Raw genomic sequence first — 20,684 nt, 5'->3', positions numbered from 1 at the left:
ACTAAAATCAGGAACACGACAAGGATGTCCACTCTCTCCATACCTCTTCAATATAGTGCTTGAAGTTCTAGCAATAGCAATAAGACAACATAAGGGGATCAAGGGTATCCATATTGGAAAGGAAGAAGTTAAGCTTTCATTATTTGCAGATGATATGATAGTATACATAACCGACCCCAAAAACTCTACCAAAGAACTCCTACAGCTGATAAACACCTTTGGTAATGTGGCAGGATACAAAATCAACTCCAAAAAATCAGTTGCCTTCCTATACACTAAGGATAAGGAAGCAGAGAGGGAAATCAGAGAAGCATCACCTTTCACGATAGCCACAAATAGCATAAAATACCTTGGGGTAACTCTGACCAAGGAAGTGAAAGATCTATTTGGCAAGAACTTTAAGTCTTTGAAGAAAGAAATTGAAGAGGACACCAGAAAATGGAAGGACCTCCCTTGCTCTTGGATTGGGAGGATCAACATAGTAAAAATGGCAATTCTACCAAAAGCAATCTATAGATTCAACGCAATCCCCATCAAAATCCCATCAAAATTCTTCACAGATCTGGAGAAGACAATAATCAACTTTATATGGAAAAACAAAAAACCCAGGATAGCCAAAACAATCTTATACAATAAAGGATTGTCTGGAGGCATTACCATCCCTGACTTCAAACTCTATTACAGAGCTACAGTACTGAAAACGGCTTGGTACTGGCATAAAAACAGAGAAGTCGACCAATGGAATAGAATAGAAGACCCTGACTTTAGCCCACAAACCTATGAACACCTGATTTTTGATAAAGGAGCTAAAAGTATACAATGGAAAAAAGAGAGCATCTTCAACAAATTGTGCTGGCAAAACTGGAAGTCAATCTGTAGAAGAATGAAAATAGATCCATATATATCACCATGCACAAAACTCAAGTCCAAATGGATTAAAGACCTCAATATCAGTCCAAACACACTGAATCTGATAGAAGAGAAAGTGGGAAGTACTCTACAACACATGGGCACAGGAGAACACTTCCTACGTACAACCCCAGCAGCACAAACACTAAGGACATCATTGAATAAATGGGACCTCCTGAGACTGAGAAGCTTCTGTAAAGCAAAGGACACTGTCACTAAGACAGAAAGGCAACCCACTGACTGGGAGAAGATCTTCACCAACCCCGCAACTGACAAAGGTCTGATATCCAAAATATACAAAGAACTCAAGAAATTAGACCGTAAAAGGTTAATCAATCCAATTATAAAATGGGGCACTGAGCTGAACAGAGACTTTTCAACAGAAGAAGTTCAAATGGCCAAAAGTCACTTAAGATCATGCTCAACTTCCTTAGCAATCAGGGAAATGCAAATCAAGACAACATTAAGATACCATCTTACACCGGTCAGAATGGCTAAAATCAAAAACACCAATGATAGCCTCTGCTGGAGAGGTTGTGGAGAAAGGGGCACTCTCATCCATTGCTGGTGGGAATGCAAACTTGTGCAACCACTTTGGAAAGCAGTGTGGCGGTTTCTCAGGAAAGTCGGGTTCAACCTACCTCTTGACCCAGCAATACCACTATTGGGAATATACCCAAGAGATGCCCAAACATACAACAAAAGTATATGCTCAACTATGTTCATAGCAGCATTGTTTGTAATTGCCAGAACCTGGAAACAACCTAGATGTCCTTCAATGGAAGAATGGATGAAGAAAGTATGGAATATATACATATTAGAGTACTACTCAGCAGTAAAAAACAATGACTTCTTGAATTTTGCATACAAATGGACGGAAATTGAAAACACTATCCTGAGTGAGGTAAGCCAGACCCAAAAAGAGGAACATGGGATGTACTCACTCATATTTGGTTTCTAGCCATAAATAAAGGACATTGAGACTATAATTCGTGACTCTAGAGAAGCTAAATAAGAAGGTGAACCCAAAGAAAAACATATAAGCATCCCCCTGAATATTAACCTTCATCAGGCGATGAAAGAAGACAGAGACAGAGACCAACATTGGAGCACTGGACTGAAGTCTCACGATCCAAAGGAGGAGCAGAAGGAGAGTGAGCACGAGCAAGGAACTCAGGACGGCGAGGGGTGCACCCACACACTGAGGCAATGGGGATGATCTATCGGGAACTCACCAAGGCCAGCTGGCCGGGGACTGAAAAAGCATGGGACAAAACCGGTCTCGCTGAACATAATGGACAATGAGGACTACTGAGAACTGAAGAACAATGGCAATGGGTTCTTGATCCTATTGCATGTAATGGCTTTGTGGGAGCCCAGGTAGTTTGGATGCTCACCTTAATAGACCTGGATGGAGGTGGGTGGTCCTTGGACCTCCCACAGGGCAGAGAAACCTGCTTACTCTTTGGGCTGAGGAGGAAGGAAGACTTGATTGGGGGAGGGGGAGGGAATGGGAGGTGGTGGCGGGGAAGAGGCAGAAATCTTTAATAATTAAATTAATTAATTAATAAAAAAAAAAGAAAACAAAAAAAAAAAAAAAAAAAAAAAAAAAAAAAAGAATGGCTAAAATCAAAAACACCAATGATAGCCTCTGCTGGAGAGGTTGTGGAGAAAGGGGCACTCTCATCCATTGCTGGTGGGAATGCAAACTTGTGCAACCACTTTGGAAAGCAGTGTGGCGGTTTCTCAGGAAAATCGGGTTCAATCTACCTCTTGACCCAGCAATACCACTATTGGGAATATACCCAAGAGATGCCCAAACATACAACAAAAGTATATGCTCAACTATGTTCATAGCAGCATTGTTTGCAATTGCCAGAACCTGGAAACAACCTAGATGTCCTTCAATGGAAGAATGGATGAAGAAAGTATGGAATATATACATATTAGAGTACTACTCAGCAGTAAAAAACAATGACTTCTTGAATTTTGCATACAAATGGATGGAAATTGAAAACACTATCCTGAGTGAGGTAAGCCAGACCCAAAAAGAGGAACATGGGATGTACTCACTCATATTTGGTTTCTAGCCATAAATAAAGGACATTGAGACTATAATTCGTGACTCTAGAGAAGCTAAATAAGAAGGTGAACCCAAAGAAAAACATATAAGCATCCCCCTGAATATTAACCTTCATCAGGCGATGAAAGAAGACAGAGACAGAGACCAACATTGGAGCACTGGACTGAAGTCTCACGATCCAAAGGAGGAGCAGAAGGAGAGTGAGCACGAGCAAGGAACTCAGGACGGCGAGGGGTGCACCCACACACTGAGGCAATGGGGATGATCTATCGGGAACTCACCAAGGCCAGCTGGCCGGGGACTGAAAAAGCATGGGACAAAACCGGTCTCGCTGAACATAATGGACAATGAGGACTACTGAGAACTGAAGAACAATGGCAATGGGTTCTTGATCCTATTGCATGTAATGGCTTTGTGGGAGCCCAGGTAGTTTGGATGCTCACCTTAATAGACCTGGATGGAGGTGGAGGGTCCTTGGACCTCCCACAGGGCAGAGAAACCTGCTTGCTCTTTGGGCTGAGGAGGAAGGAAGACTTGATTGGGGGAGGGGGAGGGAATGGGACGTGGTGGCGGGGAAGAGGCAGAAATCTTTAATAATTAAATTAATTAATTAATAAAAAAAACAAAAACAAACAAACAAACAAACAAACAAAAAACCAAACAAACAGCCGGGTGGTGGTGGCGCACACCTTTAATCCCAGCACTTGGGAGGCAGAGGCAGGCGAATCTCTGTGAGTTCGAGACCAGCCTGGTCTACAAGAGCTAGTTACAGGACAGGCTCCAAAACCACAGAGAAACCCTGTCTCGAAAAACCAAAAAAAAAAAAAAAAAAAAAAAACCAACATCAACAAACAACCAAACCAAAACAAACCAAAAACCCCTTTCACTAATCTATTTAGTTGATCTTTTGTAGTTGATCTTTTGTTTAGCCCATATTTGTTAAGCATTTTTAATGTCCCAGGCAAATAAAATCGAGTAATTCTGAGCAGCCTAGACTATTCTAAGGACTGCAGAGATGCTGGTATGTTCTGTAGCCAGTTCTAGAAGAATTAAGACCAGACCAGAGAGTCCTTTTTCCTACAGTGAAAATGTTATGAAATTTTCCTTTTCGGTGCCCTTCACCCAGGATAACCTCTACGCCCACACATGTAACTGCAGAATAGTGTATTTTTTGAGCAAAGAAAAATATAAAGCTGTCCTAGTGATTGATTTAGAAGTCCCAGCTCTACTTAAATTCCCAGCATATTAACACAGTACTTACTACCCTCGAGGGCTCCACTAAAGAGCTGCCCTCCCAGGGCTCACCCGCAGCAGTAAGCAGGCTTGCAGAATCTGGGACAAAGGTGATACGACAAGGCAGTTAGCTGGCAAAATCAAATCGGAGAATTCATTTATGCCCATCATGCATTCTCGATGCAGTTCCTCAGGAACTTCCTTAAAATGGACTAAACATGTCCTTCAGCTTCTGTGGTACAAATACCATTCAGGTGTCCATATTCAGTGGCACCAACCCTTCCTGAAGCCCAAGAGCCTACTGATTTTGACGTGTCCTTCCTCTGATTCTTAGCTGAAGGGAGCCCTGAAAATGCACGAAGACACTGTGGTGGCACCTGGATTGTGTTGGTGATCAGGACCTTGGCATGGTGATCTTGCACAATCAATAGAAACAGGCCACACAATGACAAACTACTTCACCCAAAGTATACAATTGTTGAGGACCTACCCTAAATGCAGAGGGCATCAGTGTGCCTGTATGAACTGGGGGCATAAGTGTGCCTAGGTAAACTAGGGGGGCATTAGTGTGCCCCTGTGAACTGGGGACATCAGTGTGCCCATGTGAACTGGGGGGCATCAGTGTGCCCATGTGAACTGGGGAGGACATCAGTGTGCCCATGTAAACTAGAGGGGGCATCAGTGTGCCCATGTGAACTGGGGAGGACATCAATGTGCCCATGTGAACTGGGGACATCAGTGTGCCCATGTGAACTGGGGGGCATCAGTGTGCCCATGTGAACTGGGAGGACATCAGTGTGCCCATGTGAACTGGGGAGGACATCAGTGTGCCCATGTAAACTAGAGGGGGCATCAGTGTGCCCATGTGAACTGGGGAGGACATCAATGTGCCCATGTGAACTGGGGGGCATCAGTGTGCCCATGTGAACTGGGGAGGACATCAATGTGCCCATGTGAACTGGGGAGGACATCAGTGTGTCCATGTAAACTAGGCGGGGGGGGGGGGCATCAGTGTGCCCATGTGAGCTAGGGGAGAGCATCAGTGTGCCGACATGGGGGTGTCTCCCCACTTCCTGCCCCAAATAGGTGACAGAGGAGGTGCCTTTGAGAGGATACTGTACTTTGGCACACTGGAGAAAGAATGCTGTCTCCCTACATTGTCCACTCTATTCTCCTGACTCCTGTGGGAGCAGTCCCCTAATGCCACAGCAAATGGGGGACTGAGTGACAGCAGCTGCAGGAGAGGGGACTCACTGGTGAATCAAGCCTTGTGGGGCACATCTCTCAGACTTTCACCCCCATGTCTTCATGGAAAGATGCCATGTCTGAAGGAAGAGACACAGGATGATGCTAATTCTGACATTAATCTCATAAGTATGACCATATATTGATGGAGGGCTTAGTAATAAAGCTAAGAAAATCAGCAACCACCATGTACCAAACACAGGCTAATTGTGCATTCAGAGTGACACCTTTGACCTCCCATTAATCTTGGGAAGCCTCCAAGGAGCAGTAAAGGAAGAACTGGGCTTTGGGTCAGGCTAGGAAATGACAGAGCCAGTGTGCCTGAGCAGGTCACCAGGGCTGGAGGGAAAGTGCTTAAGCCATTGTGGCGGTTTGAGTAGGAAAGGCCACATAGACTCATGTGCTTGAGTGCTTGGCCCATAGGGAGTGCCACTGTTGGGGGATGTGGCCTTCCTGGAGTAAGTGTGGCGTTGCTGTAGTAAGTGTGTCACTGGGGGTGGGCTTTGAGGTCTCAGATACTCAAGGAGGCCCAGTATGACAGTCTCTTCCACCATGCTTCTACCATGATGATGATGGACTAAACCTCTGCATTTAAGAAGCTCCAATTAAATGTTTTCTTTACAACAGTTGCTTGTAGTGGCATTTCACTTGTATTTCAATAAATAAATCTTGCCTGCGGATCAGAAAAGTAAAACAGCCACACTGGCCAACCTTACAGACCAGGAAGCAATAACACACACCTTTAATCCCAGTGGTCACAAGAGCTTGCCATAGAAGCCAGGTGGTAGTGGTGCACGCCTCTAATTCCAGAACTAGAGAGGATTATAAAACGGGAGGAGACAGCTCTCACACACAGTCTCATTCTGAGATTCCAGGAGGCAGGATCGCCATTTTCAGACTGAGGTCAAGATAAGAGCTAGTAGCTTGCTGCTTTGATTTTTGGATCTTCAGGTTGAACCCCAGTTTCTCTCTCTGAGTTTTTATTAATTGTGCTTCAGTTGCTATAGTCATGGAGTCTCGTTACAGCAATAAAACCCTAAACAAGGCAGCCATTTACTCAAAAATCCAACAACTTTGCTATCCGTAGCATGTGTGCAGCCTCTGCTCTGAGCCAGGGAGTAGACTCAAGTTTGAGTCCAATCTAGGCTACAAGAAACCTGTTCTTAAAATAACGGTGAGGCAAAGCAAGACCATTGTCCTCCAGGGATTTGCTACCAGGGGGTAGAGAAAGCCTGGTAATAATTATAATGATGATGATGATAATAATAATAAATCTGTTACCAATAATGATTATTTTTGTACTTGAACATTTGAGAGTATTAACAGATTCGGACAAAGCTCAGAGAGCTGAGACAGATGAGGGAGAGCACTTGGAGAGACAGGGAAAGACTTTCCTAAGGAGATAGGTTTGGAACTGGGGCCTAAAGAATGGGGAAGAGAGAAAGACAGAAGGGGTTTGGATTGGACATCTCCTCTGGAAAGGTGAGGAACCATCTCCCTGGTTCCTCAATGAGAAAGTGGGACACTCAAGACAAGGGGCACAGGCAGATGGCCTGTAGAGTTGAGAGAAACCTCATAGGCCTGAGTTCTGAGCTCAGGCTCAGGGTGTGTGGGGAAGGACAGAGTTCAAATCCCCTCAAGCCCAGTCTGGAGACTCCTCCACAAGTATTTTCAGAAGAACACTACAGGCTAGACTCAGTTTCCCTTGGATCCTAAGGAGAGCAATGTTTATCTAGGTTGGGGTCACTTCCCCAATACTCTCTCCATGACCTTGTTCACACTGCCGCTGTGATGGGTGTGCCTCCTGGTGCCCCCCCCCCGACACCACTCCACTCAGGGTGCGTCCTTGTCCTGTTTCCACTCAAGGGTCTCTCTGAGAGCGGGGGCATCACACTTCAGCAGGCAGGAAGGCAACACGGAGCCTGCTCTGAGCCTGGGCTCTACAGCTCTGCCTACTGGGATATACAACCACTGTGAGCTCCAGTTTTCCACCTGGTAAGAACAGGGTATTAGAAGTAGCTACTGTCAGGGGCTGCTGGGAATGTGAGCTTAGACGGAAAAGCACTTTGAAAGGTACCTGAAAGAAGGCCCGGAAACTGTGCCTGCACAGTGTTGCCATCTGTGTAACCATCATTCAACATGGAAAACACTCATGGAGAGAGGGTGCTCATCTGAACAAGAGGATGAACTTGGTGTGAGGCATATACAGGTCTGATATTTTATCTAGGGTTCAGTTCCCGTACCCATTTTACTGATCAGGAAGCTGAGGCTCAGAGAGGTCAGGGGACTTGTTTAAGTGCACACAGCCAGATTAGGCTCTAAATTCAGGGCCCCTGTCCCTGGGTTCCCATCTTGTCTCCATGGCCAGAGTCATCCGGGGAGCAAAACTCTGCAAAGAAATGTGGGCAGGGTGCCACGGGCAGCAGCTCTCTGCTTAGGAGCTGGAACGCTGGGCACTTAGGGTACAGCTAATGACAGCCTGCTCACAGCCTGTGGGAGTTTAATAAAAGTCATGCAAAACTCGCTGTTGATGACTCTAATTGCGGAGTTTGGACATGAAATGAAGAACATATGTGGCGTGAATAACAAATCAGGCAGCTCCCTTTTTAGCAGCGAAGCTGCAGGAACAGCTCAGAGTTCACCACCATTGTGTGTGGAAAGAGGAGCTGACACCATGGCCTCACGCCTGGGCGCCTCCAGCAGCTCACCATTCCCTGTGACCCCCTGTTTCCCAATGTCGACTATCCCCACCTATGTAGATGATGTACATTCTTAAAGCAGGGGGGCAGAGGTAGGGGGCAGTTGGACACTCTTCTCAGCATTTGAGGAGGAACCAGACCCAGGTGGGCTGGCACCCAGAGGCAACCTCAGGCAATCTGGTGGTTGACTGTGACAGAAAAGGAAACCTGTGTGTGTCACCCGTGCCTCTGGGAGCAGCAGGAGCAAAGGAGGGTGCACTGATAAATAGTGCCATAGCCAGTCCCCCCTCTTCCTAACCTTGGGTCCTGGTTGCCCCTGGGTATGACTAAGCATCTGTCATGAAGTTCTAGGACTTAGAGCCCGCATCTGCCTCCTGGGAGGGGCATACGTTTGAGGACAAGCTGGCAAGGTAGCACTAAGATGTAATAAGCAGACATGCAGAGTCAAGCAGATACAGATACACGGTGTTTCTCTGTGTGTCTATGTAAATGGATGCACACCTATGTAAACATTAAGTAAACACAAATAACATAACAACCTGTAGTTAGCGTTTACCGTGAGTTATGCCTTACTTTGAATTGTAAAGTGAAATCAGGAATTCTATCAATGCCAGGTCACAAACTGACTAAGCAGCAGAGCTGTTTACGGTGTAATTGAACGGCAGAGTGGAGTGGGGTGGAGTGGAGGAAGAGGTGGGGTGTGGGCAGGGACTACAAAGTTAGCCTCCTTCCTTCCAGTAGACACCATGCAAAGAGTGCTCATGCGGATGCAGGAAGCAGGCAGCTCATCAACTCAGCCTCCCTGAAGATCAGAGACAAGAGAGCGAGCTGCTGAACTCGAGGTTTAGGAATGTAAGGTAGGGCACCTGCTCTCTGAGGACACTTTCCAGGGCTGCAGGGGTGAGTGAGACAGTCCCTGGCCCAGGAATTTCAGAAGGGAATGTGCACCTCAGAATCCTGTGCTCGCAGATTAGAACATAATTGGGGTATTGGAACCCTCAACTCGTTTGTCCCATGGAGTTGTCCCATGGAGTTGTCCCATGGAGTAGGCAGACTCGGGACCAGACTCTTGCTCTGTCTGATCCTGAGATCCAGTCATCTACCTGTCAGCCATTTCCCAGGGTCCTCTGCAGCTGAGACCTCCCCTCAAACAAGCAGTCCACACCAAGAAAACACTTCTGTGGGAAGGTGTTGAAGAACAGGTGCCAGAGGGCCCTGGGCCATCCCAGGGCCACCAAGGGCCAGTCCCTGTGACAGTCCTGAGGCTTCACTTGCTCCGCTTTCCACATGAGTTGCGGCCTTGGGACTGTGTGTAATATCCAGATGATTCTCTCAGGGCGACTTCCTGAGTGATACAGAGACCATGTGACCAGCTGTGTCATGAGTTTCCCTCATGCCATGATAGAAGCAACAAGGAGGCAGGGTTGTTTTGGACTCACAGTTTAAGGAATCAAGTTTATCATGGCAGGGAAGGCATGGTGGCTGGTGTGTGAGGTGGCTGGTCACATTGTACACATAGTCAGAAAGGAGAGGGTGACTAGGAAGTGGGGCTGGGCCAGAAAACCTGAAGGCCCACTCACTCTAGCAAAACTTTAACTACTAAAGGTTCCACAACCTTCCAAAAAAATAACGCTACCAACTGGGAACATGTGCTCAAACACGTGAGCCTATGGGAGACATTTCACATTTAAAGCACGGCACCAACCAAATCCAGAAGGCCATGGGAGACCCTCCCTACACTACCAAGATCAGCTGGTACCTGCTGACCGGGAGTCAGGGAGTGCATACTCTCATGACAGGAAAGAAACCCAGGGACTATCTGTAAACTGCATAGCCGCTCTTGGCCTGGCATTCTATTTATTTATAGATAAAAGTCATGGAGAAGTGGAGACATCTGCCAAAGGTCACTGGTAAGTGCAAAGCCATTTAAATTCTTGGCACACAAAGAGACTTTTGCAATTGTCTCTGGAATGTTACATGAAAGGGCTGGAGATGCAAGCACAATCTCGGAGGTGTCCTCAATGCCCCTGAAGCCACTGGGGACATTGACAAGTAGGGGAGGGGTGTTATTATGACCAACTGGCAAATGGAAACTTCTAGAAAGCTGTCAGTAGACAATGGGATAATCAATGTTTTCCATTTTCCCTGTCTGTGTCTGTCTATCTACCATCCATCCATCATCCATCCATCCATCCATCCATCCATCCATCCATCCATCCATCCATCCATCATTCCGGAGGCATTGTCAAATAGGGAAGGGATGAGAGCGTCATTGTGACCCACTGGAAATTAGAAAATTCTAGAAATCAGTCAGTAGACAATGAAATAAGCAGCAATTTTCATTTTCCACCCACCTATCTGTCTTTCTATCAAGCATCCAAGTGAACACTCTTAGAAACGCTGAAGAGGACTTGAGTGGATGCAGCTCACCGACAGAGCGGCTCACCGACAGCAGCTCACTGACGGAGTGGCTCACAGACAGAGCCCTTGCCTGTCCCTACAAGGCCTTGGGTCAATTCACAACACCATAAAAATAAAAAAAAATAAATAAAACTGAAGAGGTAATGACAAAAAAAGCAGTGCAGCAAAGTCCGTTTCCTCTTCCGTGCTTTGCTTAACTTTTCTTAAACACACTCCCTGGCCTGACATGAGATTCATCTTCAGGTTGGAAGAGAATTCTCCCAGCTCAACTCTGTTCTTTACACCCTGAGTCAAAGCTCGTCCTGAAGTCCTGATGTGGCAACTTCAGAACTTCACAGACTTCCGGAGGAATTAAAATCCCTTCTGCCTTTCTTCTATTGCCAAGAACGTACCTTCCCAGAGGAGAAGCATTTCATCCTGATGTGCTTTCTACATTCTAGAAAGCTCTGGCAGAATAGACGGAAGAGATTCTCCAACTCTGTTTTGTTCTTTCTGGCCCCAATGCCCTCTGTGGGGTAATGAGATGGTTGTGGCGTTGGGCTACAGGGTTTTGTCATGGAAGCTAATTCTCTGTGTCTGTCTTCCTCCTCCAGGCTGGGGACTCAGGTAAGTCACCGTCCCCTCTCCCAGTTCTTGGCATAAAGCTCAGTGTGTGTTCCGTGAATGGGCAGATGAATGAATGAGTGAACGAGTGATTAATTGGATGGAGTCTGTGGAAAGACCCCATTATTGTATTTTTTCCCATTAGGAGAAATTTTCCAGGCTGTTACACTAATTAGGGCTCATATTCTCAGTTATTTTGAGGATTGCTTAAAATTTGCTACTAATTTAAATAAAATGGTTACATTTACTCATTAACCAATTAGCGCCCTTCCCAGCAGCTTCACCTCGCTAATTTGATTAGCTGCATCATGCTTTTTCCTGCTCACGGCCTTCCCTGAGACCTGGGAGTGTCACAGCTCCAGCAGAGTGGACGTTTCTCTCTGAGGCTTTAACCCAACTGGGGGGCCAGTTTCTCCTAGCACAAGCTGTTTCTGAGTCTCTCGTGTCTTTGGCGACCCCTGGCACCTACTAGATGTCACTCAAGAAACATTCCTATCACTATGCCAAATGTATTTATCCCTCAAGGGCAATAAAACTTTTGAAATCATGCTGACTTTATGAAAGTTGCCCTGTCATACCTGAAGAATGACGAATGACAATAAAGGAAAAGAGAGAACGGAAGTGAAGAAGAAGTGGAGGTCAAAGTATGACCTCTGTCTTCTGCTGGTGACCATGATGCCATTGGGCAAGCAAGCTCATACCTCAGGTAACCATTTCCTGTTGTCTTCTCACAGGTAACATGGACTCAGGAGCTATCTAAATTATTGTGATGGAGATAAGTCCTTCTGGCTACCCAGAAATCCACACTTTCCCACTTCTGAGGTCAGACAGAACCACGTGACTCAGCCCAGCCAAGGAGTTAGAAGGGGAAGTTATGTGAGGAGCTTGTTAGTCAAGGAAGTAAAAGCCTCCCAGTTCTTAGCCTGTCCTTATGAGGGGGAGGGGAGGTTGATGGGTCCAATTGTGCACCCCTAAAATTCACATGTCAAATTCTAACTTTCAGTTCCCAGAATGGGACCATATTTAGAATCAAAGCCATTGCAGATGCCATTATTTAAATTTGGGTGAAGTCACTATGGGATAGAATAGGCTCTCACTGCAAACCAACAAGTACATGTTTAAGAGGCAAAGTTGAACTTGTCTCTTGCATCCTGGATCAGAACTGTGCTGAAAGCAGCCGAAGAAACTCCAGGGGTAGGAGAGAGGCCAGGAACCATCCTCCTGGAACCTTCTGAGGGAACATGCCCTGCTTGCACTTTGACCTTGCACTTCCCAGTCTCCAGAACCGGGTAGAGGGACACACCCTTGTTGCACCTGCTTCTCAGTTCATGACACTGGGAACTGAAGGAAAGGCCACATTGTCAAGCTGTTAATCTCCAAGGGTCACTGAGTCACAGATGGTCTGAAGGGCATTTGACCTTCAGCCAACTTTAAAAAGAGTAAGAAAATACCTAGGGCTTGTGAGATGGCTAAGCAGGTAAAAGTGCTTTGACGCCAAGCCTGACATCCTGAGTTTGACTCCAGGACCCACATGGTGGATGGAGATAAGTGACCCCTAAAATTGTTAACTATTCTTCATCAGCATGCTGTCACACACACCCCCATACACACACACTAACACATGGGTGTGCTAGTAGATAAATATAATTTTAAAAATGAAAAATACCAAAGACCTTGAAATGACATAGATGTCCTTTTGATATTACACAGGGGCATTGTCTGACAGACCCACTAAGAGCATGCAGTTTTCTAAGGGTATCCTATCTGCACTTGCTTGCACAATTTTCCTTCTGATTAACTCTCAGACACCACAGAACTGTATCCCAAGGCCTGGTTTTCTGTCTGGGTAGAAAGGTCACACTGAAGGCAACAATTATGTTTCCCTGTAAGATATTAGCCACTTTGTGTCTGCCCTGTCCATCCTCTCCTAACACTGCTTCGTAGAAAATGCCTGCAGATCCACTTTCAGATGTACTTTGAGTTTACTTAATCATCTTACAGATTAGCAAGAACTGTACCAGTCAGCGGGGCTGCCTCTGTATCCTTGTTCTTCCACCGTGCTTTGCTGTGGCTAGCTGAAACCAAGTCCTAAATCTCAAATGAAGCCAGTCAGGCAATGCTCAAGAGAGGAACAAGCCTTTCCCTTGTAAGGTAATCATGTGAAGATTTAAAGGTAGAAAACAGTCTGTCTGGAGTAGGAGAAAGCCAATGGCATGAGGGCCCCAAGCACTGTTCTCTGAGATCAAGAACACTACAGGATATATGGTAGACTCAAGATGACATTAAAGGAAATGCACACATGGTGATGGATCATATATATGATGGATTGTCAATACCATAGGCTATGGCAGAGCAGATCTATAATCCAGGAACTAATGGAGAAGAGAGAATCTTGAATTCAAGGCTAGCCTTGGCTATATCATAAGACTCTGTCTTGAAGTAAAAAGAATCCATGGAGTCACAGAGCAGGAAGAATCTTAGGAATTTCTTAGTTTAGGTATCACGCCCCTGAAGCTTACTAACATAGCTTGGACAGGGATGATGGGGATGTCACCATCACCTGCGCCAGTGGCCGGAAGAGTCCCATTGTTCTCAGACAAACATGTGTGTCCTTTTATTTTGGAAGGAAGTTTCAACTCTCTCTTAAGGCTATTCTTTCCCAGGATAGTCATTGCTGTCCTTTTAGCTCAGGGATAGACCTGAGTCTCCCCACAAGCCTTGTAATAACTGCTTACACAGAATAGGCAACCATCATGGGCCAGGCCGCACTGTAAAAATGTTTCATGTGCACCTATTATGTAATCTTTGTAGCAACCCTATAAGATAGGTAATGCTATAATCTCCATTTTGTGGGTAATAAAATCAAGGCACAACATCTACCAAAGGTACTTGGCTAGTGAGTGTTATGGCTTCAACCTAGCAATAACTTTTAAAAGTGTTAATTTTTATCTGTGTATATGTGCATAGGGGTACCTGTGAGGGCTCAAGGAGGGACCCAGACCTCCTGAAACTTCTACACAGTTATGAGCCATCCAAAGTAGGTTCTGGGAAGCATCCCAGGTCCTCTGGAAGGGCAAGTACTGTCAACCACTGAGTCATCTCTCCTATCCACAAATATTTATGCTTATTTTATACTTGTGTGTCTGTGTGGGGTCTGTGCATGTGAGTATAGTTGCCTGTGGAGGCCAGAAGGGCATGGGACCCCCTGGAGCTGGAGTTATAGGCACTTATGAGCCACCTGACATGGTTGCTAGGAACTGAACTTGGGTCTTCTGCAAGAGCTGTTAATGCTGAGCCATCTCCCCGGCTCTTATGTGCTTTTAAAACATTTGATTACATTATTCATGTGTGTGTGTGTGTGTGTGTGTGTGTGTGTGTGTGTGCAAGAAAAGATCAGAAGACAGCTTGTCAGGATGAATTCTCCCTTTCTCAGGGACTGAAGTCAGGTTGTCTGGATTGGTGGCAAGTGCCTTTACCTGTTGAGTCATCTCCATGGCCTGGTTCTTGACCTCTAGTTATTACAGTGTGTATGTTTCCCTTCGGCATTTGCAGGCTGCCTAGTGGCTGTGGTTCTCGGGGAGGACCTGTGACGCTTTACAGCAGAGGTCAGAAAGGTTGTTGCCTCAGATTTGTATTTCTTAGACAACAAAGTGAGGGACATTGCTCTCCTCTGGGGTAGTACATGTGGCAGCCCATATGTACATGTGTGATCATCCCTGGGTTCTCCCTGTCCTGTGAAAGGCTTCTCTGAGAACTGCCAGGAAGAGGGAACAATCCCATCAAAAATGCATGTTTCATACGTGGCTAGACAAACTCCGTGGGGTGCAGTGGGCCTGTGTGGCCAGCATCTATCCACAGTCTCTTAAAAGTACCCAGAGCACCTCCTTTCTTAAGCCTCTCTATGATGCCTTTGAGAGCTGGAGGATGCTTTTAGCAATCCTTGGACATCAGAAGCCTTGGCCCCTCACCAGTCACTTGCTTCACGTTCCTGTGTTCACACTGAGTGTATACAGAAATTCGGGGCAGGGACACAGCCTACTTCCAGGATAATATGACTTCTCTGGCTCTCTCAAGTCCATTCTCAATCAACTCCTGCCACAAGAGTCCACATGGTTTCCTTCTTTGGTAACCTGTGACCTGAGCCTGGTTCCGAGCCTGCTGGACCTTGAAAGCACGGACCTAGAAGGTGGAGGCATCAGGCCTGAAGCTTCCTGCAGAATTTAGGTATGTGAGCACATGAAGAAGCTAATCTATGACAGCAGATCCCAGCATCCCTGGCAGGCACAGCATAGAAGCACAGCTTCAGCCAAGTGCCTTTCAGAACAAAAGAACTGGAGATGGGTGGGTTGTCATAGCTAGTAGAGCTGCGTCTAGAGATGGCCAGTCCAGCTTCATCATTTACAGACGAACAGACAGGCCCGGATGTAGCTATCAAGTCAACTGGGCAGAGATCAGAACTGTCGCTACCCATGAGTAGCCATGCTGACAGAGAGGGCAAACGGGAAGCCCTCAGGGATGACAGGCTTGAGTAGGATGGAGACTACACTACACACAATGGTCGGGATTCACTGAACTGCCTGATTATATGTCATATACTTTAGCATAAAGTTACACCCCCACAATGGAGTCCAGCAAACTAGGGGGCCAGAAAAGGTTAAGTGATACTGAGAGACCTAGCCTAGGACCCAGGCCTCCTTTTGTCCACTGCTGTCTCTCTTTTCACTGCCATAGCAACTTGCAGATGCTCCAGGCATTGCCACTAGGGGTCTTTGGCTGGGGAGGATGTCTGCCTTGCTCCCTGGGCCTGTGGTAGCAGTGACACCCTTGATGATCTTAGAGTCCCCTACAGCATATGGCATCACCTGCTCCTTCCCTTGAAGAACAGCGCAGTTCACAGAAAAAAACCTCTACACTTCTTCGCACAAGGGTGTGACAGCCACCATTCCTTCCCTGCCACCTTTCTGTGTCTCTCCCGGTTACATCCATCTCTATCCTTAGCTTCTGCTGAGATGACAGAGTCCATGAATTACACCAGACCCAGCCTCTTTATCATGAGCCATGTCCTAGTATTTCTTTCCAAAGGTGTCTTTTTGTGATTTTTCAACAAGGATAGCCTTAGTCTTCTCCAAATCTTTAGGTTGAGTGAAGCCATAAGCGTGGAATGCTTATCCAATAGGCTTAGTGTTCTTGTGAGGCCAGACCAGCACCTCATTCCTGTGGGGCCCTTCTCTCCATACCCTGTGAGTGCAGAAGGAAGGGAGGCCCCTGACAGCTGTGAAGCAAGCCACTGCCAGATGCCAAATTTGTCAGCACCTCGATCTTCAACTCCCCGCTCTCCAGAACTGTGAGAAATGCATTTTCATTGTTTAAACTGTGGTATTCTGTTTGGGTCACCTAAGAAAATTATTACTGGTTATTACAGATCATTAAAGGAAACACACACCAGCTCTATGATTCAACTAGTCTATGCCTAAGTGTAAATCCAAAAGAAATGAGTATAGAAACGAGCCAAAAGACACGAACAAAGATGGCCACTGCAGCAGGACTCGTGGTACTCATGTTAGCCACTGTTCCATTGCTGCAAAGAGGCACCAGGACGGAGGCAACTATTAGAAGAGAAAGCATTTGATTTGCGGGCTTGTGTAGAGTTTCTGAAGGTTAGTCCATTATCATCATGGAAGGGGAGCATGGCAGCGTGTAGGCAGGGGCTGGAGAAGTGGATGAGAACCACAGCCTGATCCATAGGCAGAGAGTGGGGTGGGCTCTGCCCTTAGCATGGACTTTGGGTATCTCAAAGCCCACCCCTAGTGATACACTTCCTCCAACAAGGCCACATCTTCTATACCTTCTAATCCTTTTAAATAGTGCCACTCCTGGGCTACGAAGCATTCAAGTGTATGAACTCATGAGGGCCGTTCTTATTAATCCCATCTCAGTACTCCATAGCATTTTCATAACACAGAATAGTACGCAGTAAAACAAATGAGCAACTTATTAGAGCCACGAATGTAACTCACAGATAGGGTGGCTTCTTGGGGTGCTAGCTAATATTATCATGTTCGTTTCATGGCCATTCATTAATCTGCACACTTACAACTCGTTATCTTCTGTATATATGTGATGACTTGGTAGGACGTTTGTCAGCATAAAGACAGTGCTGAGGTTTGAATGTGACATGTCCCCCAGAGGCGTAGGTGTTTGAACCATTGGTCCCTGCTGATGGTGCTGTTTGGGAAGGTTGTAGGACCTTAGGAGGTGGAGATGTACTGGAGGAAGTAGGTTACTGGTGGCCTCCTGCTCCTGCCACCGCGGACCCACCTACCACGATGGACCTTATTCTCTTGGAACTAGAAGTGGAAATAGCCCTTTCTCCATTAAGTTGCTTTGGTCTGGTATGTTGTCACAGCAATATGTGAGGTGTCTGAGCCAGGAATGTATCAAAAATGTCACACTGTTCTAAAATAAGGAATGTGTTGCTATGCTAAGTGATGTGGGGGTAGTGTGATCTGCTACCCTGAGACTGAGACTAACCAACTAATGATGTCACAGCCACAGGGCCCACCAAAAGATACGGTGTTAGGACCACAGTGAAAAATCACTGTAAATTCCCATCCTTTGCACACAGGCTCACGTGATAGCCTTCAGTCATGTGTTTAGGCAGGGAGCAACTTAAACACAGAAGCACAATCCTAAAAACTGGTAAGAAAGCATTCTTCTCAGACACTGTCCTCTTCTGGAGTTAGACTCTGACACTGTCCATCTGGACACTCTGCATGCTTGGACAAAATTGGTCAGTGTTATTGTGTAAGCCAGCTCCATTGCCTGTAGTTCAACGTACCCTTTATATATCTGAAGCCTAGACTAAACATGGAGAATGTCAAAGGACAGCCATTTCCTGGTGGCTGCTCTTTCTTCCCCACGAGAAGCATGTCTTAGAAAGGAGACTCATGGCCTGTAGACTGTAATATAGCACTCAATGGAACTCAGGCACATTAGCCAAGCTTCACAGAATCCCTGAACTCTGTCCTGCCAAGGAAGGGCTCTTCTACCAGAACCAGAGCCACAGCTTCCAAAACGAGGCGTGGTTTCTCTATAAAAATATAGCATCTTCTCCTTCCCCTACTCCATGGGATCCTGGCCCCCTAACATCCAATTCTCAGCTTCTATTGAGACAAGGAAGGTACAACATGGTTCCTGGGCTCATGGGAATACTTCATAATGAACATCAGAGACTTCTGAGTCCAGGGACTCCATGATAGAATCCAGCCGTGCTTCCCCACAGCAGACACTCACATGCACGTCCTTGGCACTGGGGTCATCTGAGGACTCACCTGGGGTGTCATCCCATGGCAGATGTACACAATGGGGATGTTCTCTGTATCTGGCCCCTGATCGAGACACAAATCAGCCTTGAGGGAGTTCTGCAGCTGAACGTCAGAGGAAGTGCGGCCACACCCAAGGGGGAAAATGGGAGAAAACACATGTATTAGTTTAGGAGAGGCAAGTGTGTCCCCCAGACAGACTCAGCTTCTTCCTCAACGCCACCAAACATGATGGTATTAGCAAGTCCCAGCTGTTCCTCTGTATAAAGGACAGGCTCCCACTGGACAGGAAATCGGGACATCTTATTAAAAAGAAAGTGCTGGGAACTGAATCCAGGTCCTTTTCAAGAGCAGCAAGTGCTCTTAACTGCGGAGTCATCTCTCCAGCTCCGCTCTCATGGAGCTTACCGCGACAACTGGCATCTTGCTTTCTCATTGCCTTTTTATTGGCCTGCCTCCTCGTTCATCACCGACACTGGGTCTTAATCTTCCTTACCGAATACGGCATGGACCAGGGCATGAAGCCGATAACTGGCGCTTCTTGAATGAGAGTGTTCAGAAAATGAACAAATGAACGGCAATCGCTTGGCAAGAGACAAGGCCACAGTACGCTTGACATTGGAGGCCAAGCTTTCCCCATCATATGTGTGTCTATGAGCCTGATACCATAAATGTGCCCCTTGGGGTGGACGACTATAACACTGAGGCTGTGCACAATGTCAAGGGTGTGTAGCAAGAAAGCGTAAGGCAAATGTCCAGAAGCTGGGCGTGTCTGATTCCAGCTGCCTCTCCATCTCTGCTCTCAGCACCAGAGTCAGGGTTCACCCAGAGCTACCCCATCTCCCAGACAGAGAGCTCAGACAAAACCCACCCAGTGCAGCCCACAGCTCCTTCAGCCTGAAGGAGCAGTAATGAGACCTATTAGTGGATTAATAGCCTAGGCGGTAGACTTGACACTGACCCAATTGAGTGACCCAAACATTTATTTGACCTCAGTGATGTAGCTTGACCGTGAACTGGAATGGAAAATAAAAGATTTTAAAAACCGCTGCCCCTGCAAAGACATCTGGCCTCTGCATTTTAGAATAAAACTAATTACCAAGGAAGAACAATTCAGACCCAGCGAATGTTCTTTCTCCTGTGGCCGCATCCTGTGTGGCCCTCATTAAGAGTTCACAATGTTTCTGGACCAGCAAGCCTGTCTCTGTTCCTGAAGGAGCCAGGCACTGACATTATATGGAGGACAAGAGGAGGGAGGGACGGGCTGGACCTTTCACAGTGGCTGGTGCACAAACATGAAAAGGACAGTGACCACTGCCAGCCCTGGGAACGGCCAGCAAGCTCATCTCTATGCGATGATGAGCGGAGAGCCAGCCTGAGCTGGACCCAGATGGATCTAGACACAGCCTAGTACCTGCCATGACTATCTGGTCAATCAAACTTTTCCAGTTCTGTCATCAAGGGGCCCCAACAGAAACCTGCTACTGAGTGTACGTAGAGGAAGCAAGGGCCTGTAGCTAAGACCCGGAAGTGCAATGGCTACATGAAGACGTTCTCACGTTACTGCTTCCTCTGCTGCTCAGGGCAAGGGTGGCTAATCTCATTCAGCTTCAGCAATGGCCTGATGAGAATGTGAGTCTGGAAGACAGTCATAGCTCATGGAGGTTTGCTTCTAAAACTTTCTCTGGACCCAAAATATTCTCTTTGGACTGGCTCCAACAGCGGCCGAGCGGCATCCACTGTTTCTACAGAGCAAAGCGTAGCATCAGAAGAGGTATCCCCTGGATGCCTCTGGTCATGCGGAAGGAGCTGATGGGCATCACAAGTGCAGAGTGTTTCTGTGATGAAGGAAAATCTGGAGTATCACACAGCATCTGGGCAGCATCAGCTGAGGGATGCTCTGGCTCCCCCTCCCCTGCACCAGCCCGGGGAGTGAAAAGGCAAGAGGACACCATTTGGACTGAAAGACATGTGATACATGTGGCTCTCATGGAAGATATGGTTCATCGGTACAAGATGAGCTACTGGACAACCAAGATCTGGGATTGGGGGGTTCCCCAGCTCTGTGTCATTCATAACCACTGGATATTAGCGATAGAAGGACCAGAGACTAATTCTGAGTCCAACTTTTCCGGAAAGACTTCACACTCCCAGGCAGAGCTCCATCCA

At 46.6% G+C, this 20,684-nt stretch overlaps 1 protein-coding gene across 1 annotated transcript in view; it reads right to left on the bottom strand.

The window, feature by feature from the left end:
• Galnt18 (polypeptide N-acetylgalactosaminyltransferase 18) overlaps positions 1-20,684 on the bottom strand; it is a 327,380-nt gene that overhangs the window by 30,854 nt on the left and 275,842 nt on the right. The window contains exon 9 of the mRNA XM_057778042.1: positions 18,525-18,620. Within this exon, the coding sequence (XP_057634025.1) occupies positions 18,525-18,620 (96 nt within the window). The remainder of the gene's footprint in view (positions 1-18,524; positions 18,621-20,684) is intronic.

The sequence above is a fragment of the Chionomys nivalis genome, chromosome 8, assembly GCF_950005125.1.
Source record: "Chionomys nivalis chromosome 8, mChiNiv1.1, whole genome shotgun sequence".
Lineage (NCBI taxonomy): Eukaryota > Metazoa > Chordata > Mammalia > Rodentia > Cricetidae > Chionomys > Chionomys nivalis.
The sequence above is the reverse complement of the archived record's forward strand: the minus strand, read 5'-3'. Positions and strand labels throughout refer to the sequence as shown.